The 12,495-nt window shown below is 33.7% G+C and overlaps 1 protein-coding gene across 1 annotated transcript in view; it reads left to right on the top strand.

Annotated features, from left to right (window-relative positions):
- The first annotated feature begins 5,632 nt into the window (after positions 1-5,632).
- LOC138709226 (cytosolic phospholipase A2-like) overlaps positions 5,633-12,495 on the top strand; it is a 62,779-nt gene continuing 55,916 nt past the window's right edge. The window contains exons 1-2 of the mRNA XM_069839833.1: positions 5,633-5,790; positions 12,249-12,273. Of these exons, the coding sequence (XP_069695934.1) occupies positions 5,648-5,790; positions 12,249-12,273 (168 nt within the window). The 5' untranslated portion in view covers positions 5,633-5,647. The remainder of the gene's footprint in view (positions 5,791-12,248; positions 12,274-12,495) is intronic.

Here is a 12,495-nt window from a genome sequence, read left to right as displayed (position 1 = left end):
TTTTCTAAAAAAAATTTATTAAGAAACAAATATTTCCCGAAGGAATAGGTGAAAAATCCCAGACTATGTTGTGATGTAAGTCTTTAGGATATTTCTGTAAAAGAATCATGCATATATTTAATTAATAAATAGTAGATTTTATTATGTAAATGCTTTACAGTTGTAAAAATTATGCAAATTTGATATTATTTTTACAGGTAATTATTAGCTATTTTAATATTCTGAATAGTGTTTTATGAAGTGTAATGTGTGTATATTAAGCATAAAAAGTTTTGTTCATTTAACTTTTATAGTAACTGAGATATAAAAAAAATGAATTTTACTAAATGTTTGCAGGCTATTGGTGTACTTTCCTTTAAGTACAGTAACTTCAAATTTGCAACATTGGAAAATCGTGATAAATTAAATAATTAAATTAGATAATAGCAATAGTGTTTATATTGTATATTTGTAGGGAACGCCTGATAGTGGGACTAATTATTTCTTTTAATATAATACAGTAGATGCTGGCATGGAGAGATTTCCAAAATTTCGCTAGGAAGCCTGTAATTGTTTCCTATGAGTAGACCCACCATCTCTAGATAGTTGAGTTCATATAATTATAATTATACAAGAATTTTCAATCGAAGTTGCATGCAACGAAAGTAATGCTTGTATTAATATACAAGTCGGACACGATGTATTTGCCGTTGGTACTGAGAAGACGAAAAGAAAAAGAGATGAGAATAAAAAATGAGAAAAGGAAGTTGATAAAAATGGAATAGTTTTAAAAAGGAAAGAAAGGAAATAAACAAGAAAAAGAAGCAAATACAAAAGAGAAAAAGGATAGAAACTTGAGAACAGAAAAATATATAAGGCGGAGAAATGAGAAGAACTAAAGGGTTTAGTATTTCATATGATGTTTTAATCGTATAGACAGCTCCTTTACTGAAACTAATAAGTACACCGTGTCCACACTAAGAGTATACAGACATAATAGCTTATAATTTCACAACCGTATATTATAATTCCTTAAGATTAAGTTCAATCTATAGAAAAAATCTCAAAGATTTTGTTTCATACTTTTCCATAGCCAGTGTTGTGTCCAATGTTTTATTTTAAGCTTATTGTTGCATGGCCATTGTTGTGTGAAACGTTTCGTTTCAAGCTTAATGTTACGTCAATGAAAATTTGCATTTATCAGTCTAGTTCCTTGTCAATAGAGATATGGACGGTACAGCAAAAAGTTCAATGCCTGCTCTGTTTTGCAGAATTGAATTCAGTTATGAGTCATTCCACGTCAAATCGCACAAAATTATACAAATTTTGACCTTCATATTTCTGATTGCGTTTATATTTTTTTTTTACCAACTCTATAGGTCTCATAAACCAACAAGTATATTTTTATTTCCTCCTAAGTCCACATGTTTTTAAAATATTACATGTTAAAATTCGTTAAAAATGTCGCACAATGCAACATTTAAAGCGTCATATTTCTGACGATATTGATGTTAAATTAAAAAAAAAAAATGCATTTAAAAGCTTAAAGTACTGTCTTTTATTAAATATTTACCAACTAATTTTAATATAATTATTTCAAATATTTTTTTTTTATAATTCAATTTTTAAAACATATACATGAATGTGAAATAGCCCTATTAAAAATCTAAAAAAATGCCTACTAGGTGCACTGAAGTATTCTTAATAATTCCAGAAAAAATCGGAATGGGATCTCCAATAGTTTAATGGAAATTAAATTACTTATGACAGAATGTGTAGCGGTCGGCGCAGCAGCAGTGGACGGGAAGCGTTAAAGCGCGCTAAGAGGTTTATCGGCGCTGGATGATTGACTGAAAGTTGCAACATTACACCCAGTACGGATCAAGTTACTCGAGGAAACACTGCTAATTTACTTATTATGATATCTTCAAATAATTATACATTATGCTTTTCAAATGTTTCTTTTCATTCACACTTTAAATTTTCATTCGCCTACCTTATTTCTTGAAAGAAAATTGTTTTATTAAATCTTCAGTTTTTGACAACGGAATGAAAGAATATAATTTTAATGTACCAGTTATTGGTTTTAGATTATGGTATCTGGCCTGCAAATTTTCAGTGTGGTTTTTGTGCTTATTGAATGGACAAAATATAAATGACACGTTAGAAATTGTTTTTTGTGACTAATCAAACAGTTTTTTTTTTGGTGTTGTTATAGGATCTTGTATAGGCTAACTCTCGTGGCAAGTCTTTTAACAGTATCTCCAATGCCAGCACATGGACCTTTACCATGCGACATTGCAAAGAAGTGTCATTCAGCACTAATTCCATAATCGTCTTCATGTAAGCAATTATTTTTAAAATTCTTTTTTTTTTATTGTGAACTTGATCCATTGGAAAAGTAGAAATTGATTGCTTCGGATTGAAAAAAGTGAAAGGGATCAGTGTCATGTTTCATGGTTTCTGAGATGACATTACTTTTGTAACGAATCTCTGTATCTCCTTTGAAATATACTACGAAAGGATGTATTTATTTATTTATTTATTTAAATATACAGAATAAAGAATATAATTACAAACAAGAGAAATAAAAATTAAATAATACAATCAATATAAAAAGGAGATGCAGTAGTATTAACAAAATTTGAGACCGAATGAGCAGCGCTCCTGTTCGGTCACAGTTCAGATATAATATTAATAGGCCTATAAGAGAATATAAAATAAATTAAAGTAGGAAGTAAAATTAAAATTGTATTGTATTGTGGCTTGGCATATGTTCCAATGCACACCTTGTATTGAATCTTGTATTACAAATGAATAATTTTCAGAAAAGTCTGCAATAACTATGTAATTTTCAGGTTGTACTTTTCTTTGCATTCCGTCAAAAATAAAATATGGCTGACTTTTGAATGGATGATGATGCATCTTCTACATGAAAAACTTAACATGCTAGGGAGCCTTTTACTTTTGAAACTTTTCACGGGGGTATCGTTTTGTTGTATCTTTCTTTTCTTGATAGGGGATTCTATTGACATCAAACTCTTGTTTAATTCCTCAATATTACTGATTTGTAGCACTGTATCCATAGAACTGCTAGAAGAAGTACTGGGATAATCACTTTTTCTGTTCGCACTTTCATTTGATTCATGTTTATTAATATCATAAGAACTACCGGCTTCACATATAATTTCACCTGACCTATGCGGAAATTGATTGATTTTTACGGAACAAATTACATATTTGCACACTCAAAGACTCCTTTAAATTCAGCTTTATCAATAAGTCGCGACTTACGCGTCTTACGTACTTTTCTTTTTAAAAGCGTGATTAGGAAGGTTAATTGATTTAAACACTTGTTATATATTACGCGATCTTTTCCATCACTCATGTTGTATAGAAGTCACGTCACTGCGCGAAATTCAAACCCAAACTGATTATTTTTCTCTCCTGCCATCTGTTTACTGCCATAAAGTTTACTGCCTTACCCAGCCTTGCTATCATCAAACACTTGGCTATATTACAGTATAAACATACAACCCTGTGAAGGGCTTCCCCTCTTAGCTGAGCTGACAATAATAAAATAATTTTAGATAAGATATTTACTGTTCCTTAAGATATTAATCATTTGATGATTAGTATCGTGACATCAGATGCAACGGGGAATTTCCACGGGCAGCCTTCTAGCCTATGGCTGCAAGCAGTTCATTAGCTGGGCATCGCGAGCGCGTGCATGCCTTCTGAAAATAAATTGTTACAAATGTATGGGTGCCGATCCCATATTTATAAATGCAGTAGTTTACAGATAAGACATCAGCGAACAAGTCTATATTTTGTTCAGATTTTTAACTTGGCTATTTAATATAGTAATTTTGCTTTGAAAAAGAAACGATTAAAAAAATAGGCCAAATTTTAAATTTATTTGTGATAGACCTAAAGTAATAAAAAGTGTTGTATTTCGTCTTTCAAATGCGCCAAACCGCAAATCTTAATTTTATGTAGACACAGATTTCCAAGCGAGTTTATGTAACAGTGCGCGCATAATTTGCGTAACTTCATATAGTCATAACTACACAAATAATTAATAATTGTGAAAATAAAAAAATACGGGTCTTCTTATTTGATGTCTGGAATTCATGAAAAAAAATTCGACCATTTCTGAGAAAGTCGTGTTTTATTGCTGTGCGATTTGACGTGGAATGACTCTTATGCGTGTTCAGCGGTACATACGAAGGGAATGGAATGTGGATTCTTCTACACGTAAATCCACTTACGAGTGGGATAGAACTCTACGAGATAATGGAAGCTTGATTTCAAATACAGGGAAACATTCTAAAAAGCATGCGACCGAAATGATTGTGGATCAGATGCGTGAATCATTTGCTAGAAGCCCACGCAAATCAATTAGGCAGGCTATTAGACATCTGTAGATTCCTCGTTCGACAGTTCACAAGATTCTACGAAAACGTCTTCGTATGCGTACGTACAAACTTCAGTTCCTTCATCAACTCGAACAAGATTATTGTCGCAAGAGAGCTGATTTCTGTGATGAGATGATTCGGCGTATCGATGAAAATACCAGGTATGTCGATTTGTTGCTATTCAGTGATAAAACAACCTTTCACGTATGCGGGAAGGTTAATCATCATAATTGCCGCATATGGGGTTCTCAGAATCCCTACAGCGTGATTGAACATGAAAGGGACTCAATGTCTGGTTGGGAATGCACAAAAATGGAGTGATTGGCCCATTAATTTTTATGGCGCCTACAGTGACGGGATTCACGTACCTTGATATGCTGGAGAACTTTGCTATTCTGCAATTTCCGCCAGGTTTAACATTTCAGCAGGATGGTGCTCCACCACACTTCCATCGAAATGTTAAAACGTTTTTGGATGTAACCTTCCCAAGAAATTGGATTGCTAGGGGTGGGCCAAATTCCTGGCCGCCTAGATCCCCGGACTTAACTCCTTTAGATTTTTTGATTGCGGATTTATTAAAAATATTGTGTACAGCAGAAAAGTTCGTAATTTGATAGATTTGAGGCAGCGTATCATTCAAGCAGTTGAGCTTTTAACACCTGATATGTTGGTGAACACCTGGCAAAAGATTGAGTATCGTTTTAGTACCTGTCGAGCTATAAATGGTGCTCCTGTTGAAGTGTACTAGTGGAAATAAAAACTTTTTCAGTTACTCTATATAACGCAGAAGAAATTTATTTAATAAACCTTATCTAAGTTACGATATAAGCTGTTATTTCTGTATACTTTTAGTGTGGACACAGTGTATATTTAACGCATATCTTAAGCTATTGTGGAAACGTAATTCCTTTTCGCGGTTGGGAAGTTGTGGCTTAGTAATTATTACGAAAAGTTTTCCGTTTTTATTTTCCTTTTATTAATTTTGTCTGTAACTGTAAATTTATTTGTACATGTTTAAAATGAATTGGGAGATATGATAATCAAGTTACAAGTACGAGATATAATACTTCATGTATTAAAGTGAAACATATCTTTGCTTTATCATTTGGAAGCGACTTACATCAAAGATATCCTATTACGTAGGCTACTACAGGAAAATAGAAGTCATAATTAAACAGGAAGAGAGGAAACCAGCTTCCTGTACTGATAGTCGTCCTCACCTAAAGTTATTCTCAGTCTCTACAGTAAGCATGGAAGGCGTCAAGGGAAAAGACAAGTGCCTAAGCTGCGATGGAAAAATAGCTCAGCACTCCACCTTGCAGAGAGATCGGTGCCAAAAGGATTTCTCCCTAAAACACAGACTTGCAAGCGAACTGTGGGAGAAAAATGATGTGTAAGTTTTCAGTGGCATTATTTTCATTAAAAGATTTCATTATGAATTGCATTTATTTTTCGACTATTTTAATTGTAACATACATACTAGTGTCGTGCAATGTTCGAACATGTGAGGAGATGTCAAGATACTACAAACTTCGCCGTACTCCATAGGCATCCCAACTGTACGAGGAAGTGAAGCATGTAAACTAAAATAGCAGAGTCCGTTGAAAACCGGTAAGAGGCCTTATTTTCGGTTCATGTTTGCCGAGTCTCTGTAGAAGCGAAGCTCCCTTTGCGTTTGTTCAATCTTCCTTTTTCTTTACATAATATGTTCGATGCCTTTCTCCTTAGTTACTCTTCTTTCTTCGTCTTTATGCTTTAGCTGCATAAGGATATCAGGCATAAGGATTGCGAACTTGTGCATAGTAATGAGTATAAGTAACTTTTCTCGTTATTAATATGAATAAATATTCACAAAAATATACGTATAAATAAATGAAACGAAATATATTAAAAAAAATGAAAATGTTCAAAGTACCGACTAATATTGTGCAATATTCAAACATGAGAGAGGAAACCAAGATATTGAAAATTTCGTCTTATTCCATATGAAAAACTAATCGCAAGATATGTGCTCAAATCCTTAAGCGGTTTAAAATAGTGTCCTGCAATGTTAGAACATAAGAAAGACAACCAAGACATTACAAACTTCGTCTTATATTGTATTTAATATGAAAAACTAATAGCAAGATCTATGCTAAAACATGAAAGGGTGAGAATGGAGGACAGCGAATATTTTTATAACAAGGTGGAACAAACACTAGCCTCCTTTTGCAGAGCGAAAATAGACTAACTTGAATAGAACATATTGCTCGTAATACACGCCGCTAATACTTTCATCATCCGTATAGTCACACAAAAATTGTGTCCGAGCAACTATGATTAATTTGAATATTATGTTAAGAATGTAATTATAGCTATTTTCTGTCGGTAATTGGTATAGTAACAACTGTCATGTATTTTTAAAACATAATGTGATATACCTATGCATATGTACGCATATTTCTGTCTATGTTTAATCATAATTTTATAATAAAAATTACCTGTCTTTACATCTAAATAAAATTTCACAAGAATTGTTCTAAAATCTTTACTCAGCTAAAAGCATGATGATATAAAATGGGAGGAGGGTAGGAGAAGTCAGCAAACTTCAAGGACACAGATCATACAAGGCGCAAGTCCGAGCGAGATGTGAGACTCGCTTCTTCAAAGCAGACTTCGGTTCTTGTCACGCTCGACAAACTTGAACCGAACATAGAGATTGAAATACACGACACTAATACGAGTACATACATACATACATACATACATACATACATACATACATACATACATACATACATATATACATACATACATACATACTAGTGTTCTGCCCAAGGCAGGTCTTTCACTGCAAACCCAGCATTCTACAATCTTTCCTATTTTCTGACTTCCTCTTGGTCTCCGTATATGATCCATATAGGCTATCTTAATGTCGTCTATCATCTGATATCTTCTTCTACACCGAACTCTTCTCCCATTCACCATTCCTTCCAGTGCATCATTCAGTAGGCAGTTTCTTCTCAACCAGTGCCCCAACCAATTCTTTTTTCTCTTCCTGATCAGTTTCAGCATCATCCTTTCTTCACCCACTCTTTACAACACAGCTTCATTTCTTATTCTGTCTGTAAGTTAACCAATTTATATCGACACTTTTAGGATTAAAGCGTTATGAAAGCGAGAAATTATCTTGATTACATGCGCTATTTTGAAGTGAAATATAAACGAATATTTTTATTGAATTTGTTTTAAAGCTTTTAACGTTTCATTGTAAGTAATAAGTATTAAGAAATCGTACAGGAATAGGAGGAAATCTCAGAAGAATGTTTGTTGGTGTTCAGTCAATTGTCCGAAGACAGATTTGAATTTCATACGTAGCACCAATAAGGCATCACTCATGAGGCAACTAAGCCAAGAGATAATGGGTTAGAGTAGCCAATTCCTTTTCCCCTCCATTGCATACATCGCTGCATCGCTGACTAGTAACATACTGTAGGGCCTATTATGCCTACACTAATCAGATTAGAAGAATGTATATATTTTTAAATTTATATTTATGTGTTTTGGATGTCGGCATTTACAATTGCTATATATTTTACGTCAATCTTTATTTTGCTATACGCTGGTATCACTCTCACTAATCAAAAGTTGTATTTATTCTATTTTTACTTCTAACACTTCTCCAAATTTTACTGTCGCGCCCGATGCAACGCGATGTTCTTGCTGTTAGCATACTGGCCGTTAAATACGAAGTTTGAATGTCCAAAGCCAGCAATGGAATTTAAATGGAGACAAAATCCTTATCATAATTCTCTTCGTGAGGGAAGTAAAGCCGTAGGTCCCGTTTCTGCACTTAAAAGAACTCTGTCCCTGTCTTTTTATGTGACCTTTGCTGTGATTTCTTTAAATATTAAAATTGCATCTTCCTTTCCTTCGTCTGACAACTTTATTGTTTTCAGCAGATACTCGGATATAATTTTACACTTTAATATTGTACATAATTAATTAATATCTGCATAGTTTTCGAGTTTGTTCTTTTTCTCCTTTTTCAGAATTGGAATTGCGATATTTCTCCCAATGATTTGATATTCTTTCATTAGTACAAATGATATAAATAGGTGACATATTCTTCATGTAAATTTTTTCCTTCGTATTTGATTAATTCACTATGGATTTTGTCTATTTCAGTTATTGTGTGTCCTATTACATTTTCGTGAAATTAAATAAAATTGCATGCTTAAATTTGTTAATATTCTGGCGTGATAGACGTGGCAACGTGTTCAGCAGGCAGTACTCTGCACAGACGTACGTACATGTCAGCTGAGTTCAAGCTCCCTGTCCATAGGTCTACTGCCGAGCGGATGACATTTCGGTACAGAGAATTCGATAAACAACTTACAATGTCATTCACAGTTTAAGAATATCATATATTATTAATTTATGGAGAAAGTCGTCGTAATTCAAGTGAGGCAAGATGATGTACCGTCAATGTTTCTGCAATGAAGGTTACCTAATCGGCGGACTTTTGTAGCGGTTTCTCAACGATTATTAGAAACTAGGAATCTCTTACGTCGGTTCAAAAATCACACAAACAGAATTTTGTTTAAAAATGATACTGTTTTACGGAAGCGAGGAGAGATTAAAATGTTGCATTTAAAAAAAAAGTTCGTGTAATTTTGTGCAGTAAACCACTATTGTTTATTTTTTAGACTACAATAAAAAAGGACCAATATTGTTAAATAAAATGGAAATTTACCATAAAGTTCTATTAACAAGATTGAAAGTTTGTATTTCCTGTTCGTTTTATGTAAACAACGGTCCGCCCCTGCAGTAGAACAGAGCATCTTTTTTTGTACCGGTATGTCTGTATCGCTTGAGTTGTACTATATACTTGTACACTCCCTCCTCCCCATCCAGCAACGTTGCCAAACGCCTAATATTGTAAACTTTAATAATTAGTTAAATATTGCAATTATAAAAAAAATGTGAGGACATTTTTTCTTCCTTATCATATGAACAATCATCAGTTAAAATAATAACACTTATACCCCTTACACTCTGTATAGGCGTTTAAGCTAACTTCACTAAAATACAGTTTCATTTAAACTATAAGGGAGATTGAAATGTATAAATGTAAGTTATTTGAAGCGGTAGTGAATATTCATATTTATCCTTGAGTAAACCCGCTCTTGTGTGATGGTAAGCACTCTGCAGTGATTTCACTGTATAGATTCGTTATATCCAAATCAAAATGAATATTTGCACCAATAAAAACACGAATCCTAAACAAGCCTAATGCAGACAGCATAATTACAGCACTGCTCGAAATATTGCCTGTTCAACATAGATATGCTTGGCATCGTTTTGAAACATTGTCACTTATTGTCATAAGTTCTAGTTCAGAAATTTGTAATCTCTGCTCTTACGTTACGTTTTATTTCCTTACACTACACTACATACCAGCTTTAACATAGTGTAATATGTATTCGTGAATAACATGCTAGTTTTCTGCACTCCAATATCGGTTATTTGCAGAGGACACATTGCCAAACAAATTAAACCAAGTTCAATGTATAAAAAACAATGTGGACCAATTTTGCCTGAAGTGCTAATTTGCAAAATCCGATTAAAATCTAATTTCTCATAATCGCGTGGTAACAATTCATGCGCCACATTCTGATTATACAGCGTGTTCCATTTGAATCGCCCTATTTTCATTTCACTATTTCTCCCAAAATATTGGACATATCCAAATGAATTAAAAACTTAAAATCACCACCGCACCTGGTGTGATTTTGAAAACCCAAAAATTTCCAACATAACTCGTATGTTTCACCTACTGCATGACACCTAGAAAAACACAAAAAAAAAACATATACAATAATGTAGCATCACAAAAGAAAAATAGGGCGTTTCAAATGAGACACGCCGTATAGATAACTTCAGTGTTAGGAGTTCAGTTCCAATTAGTGCAAAATTCCTGTTACTTATCTAAGGCGCTGAAGACACTTCTAAGGCAATTTTTTTTATTCTAACATAAATTGATGAGCACAATTTATTCTCTATTTTTTTCTCTAGTACATATCTATAAAATGTTTCTAAAAAATTGTTCACTGATTTATTTAATGTCTATGACGTGGATACTTCGTGGAAAATAGTGTTATATTCTCTTACAGAATCTGTCTTTTGACTTGCTATCAGGGAAGTGACAGTGTCCATTAATAGAAATGTATGAATAGAATTCAAAGTTCATGAAAGGTAATTGGTTGGGTCACTGACTGAGAAGAAACTGCCTGCTGAAGGATGCACTGGAAGGGAGAAGAGTTCGGGGCAGAAGAAGATATCAGATGATAGACGACATTAAGATACATGGATCGTATGAGGAGAGAAAGAAAAATCAGAAAATAGGAAAAAGCTGGGTTTGCAAGTTTTAGATCCGTTTACCTAACTCACCGCAAAGTTGTCTTTTGAGCTCGATGGCAGGAGTGAGTAGATAAGCTATCACAACTGCATAACCTGTCGACCACTGGAGTAGATGATCAGAGACCTTGACAAGCATTGTGTGGGAGCTTGTATATTATTATGTTGAGAAATGTCCGTAAGCCAAAGTCGCAAATACATGCAAGTTCTTCCGATTAGTTAAATATGACATCAAATTTCACGGTAACTGTTTTTGGGTTCGCGTGATATAACGAAAAATAATTGAAGATATAAAGAAAACAAGTAGGCTATGTCGTGTCTTTATACTTAAAACAACTGTCTTTTCGAGCAGAGATGAATCCGACAGCTCAGATAAAATAGATAATTATGTGCAACTTCTACGTTTGCTTGCTCAAACGAATATCAAATTAAAACACCATCTTCAGACTGCTACTATATTTTCGGGAACCTTTATTTACAAATAAAATAGTATAATTGAATATATTGTAGTGTTAGAGTCAATTAAATAAAAAATAAGCAAGCGAACAAAGTTTCATTTCTGTTAGATGAAACAACCGAGTGTTCAATTATTGTTATTAACCTCGGTTATTAACGGCACGTAAGATGGAAGTGTCGAGGAGTTATTTTTAGGACTTTGTGACGTAAGTAGTAACTGCATTGTTACCATTTCGTCGACTAAATGAAGGAATTTAAATGTGGTGATAACGCTATGGTAATTACAAACGTATGTTAGATCAGCAGTAAATTTAATGTTACCAAACGTGCGGTTTTCGCGCGAATAGTTCGGTTTTACCCTAGATCATATATACCCAGATTGCTCGGCCTTATAGGCTTTGACGGAAACAATTTTTGTCAGGTTTACTATGCTGCCATCTAGTTGTTACATAAGGAGTCACGTCGTAACTCCCATTTGAATTGCATTAGCGACTGTACTGCCATTTCGTGTTCGTTTAAGGCGGACGGGTGGCGATCCTGGCGGTTGTTCTCTTCAAAGTGCTACCGCTTTTAACATAGGGATGATCTATCTGTTTTATATATATGATCTAGGGTTTTACTCACTCTTGGTCAGTGTCCAGTTAAATAGCTCGTCCGGACGCGATTTGTCCTGTTTTTTGACAGAATATTGTATTTAGGTAATTTTTCCGTTATACAAGATTTAAGATTTTAAAGCGTTTTATTTGCAGTTACTCTTTCTTTTAAAACAACAAATTTTAAGTGTTGTTTGGTCAACTGTCCGAAGACAGGTTGGACAGAAAACACTTTTATTGCACGAATTTTATCGTCTTATTTTGTTACATGTGTATGAAGGAGAGTCTGTATTATTTTTTTAAAGCAGCACATCTATACTCTGCAATATTAAATAGATGTACGCATTTTTTTACATATTACACATGTAGGCCTAATTCCTTTATCTTTTTTTTTTTTTTTCAGATTTGACCCATTTCAAGTGTTTCAGGTAAGTTTTTCTGTTATATATGTAAATGCTACTCTTTGGGAGCTTGAGGTAACGTGTTTCATAAAAAATGAATGTCATTAAATGACAGGAGTCAACATGACTCTCTTTGTCTACCTCTTATGACTAACCCAATGTTATAAAGTATGGAATAATAATGCTACAGATATGAAATTTAATTAAATAAACGGTCAAAATTCAGAGCCTCGCTCATCAAGACGCAAT

This window comes from Periplaneta americana, chromosome 11, assembly GCF_040183065.1.
Source record: "Periplaneta americana isolate PAMFEO1 chromosome 11, P.americana_PAMFEO1_priV1, whole genome shotgun sequence".
Lineage (NCBI taxonomy): Eukaryota > Metazoa > Arthropoda > Insecta > Blattodea > Blattidae > Periplaneta > Periplaneta americana.
Note: the sequence above shows the minus strand (reverse complement) of the source record. Positions and strands in the feature narration are given on the sequence as shown.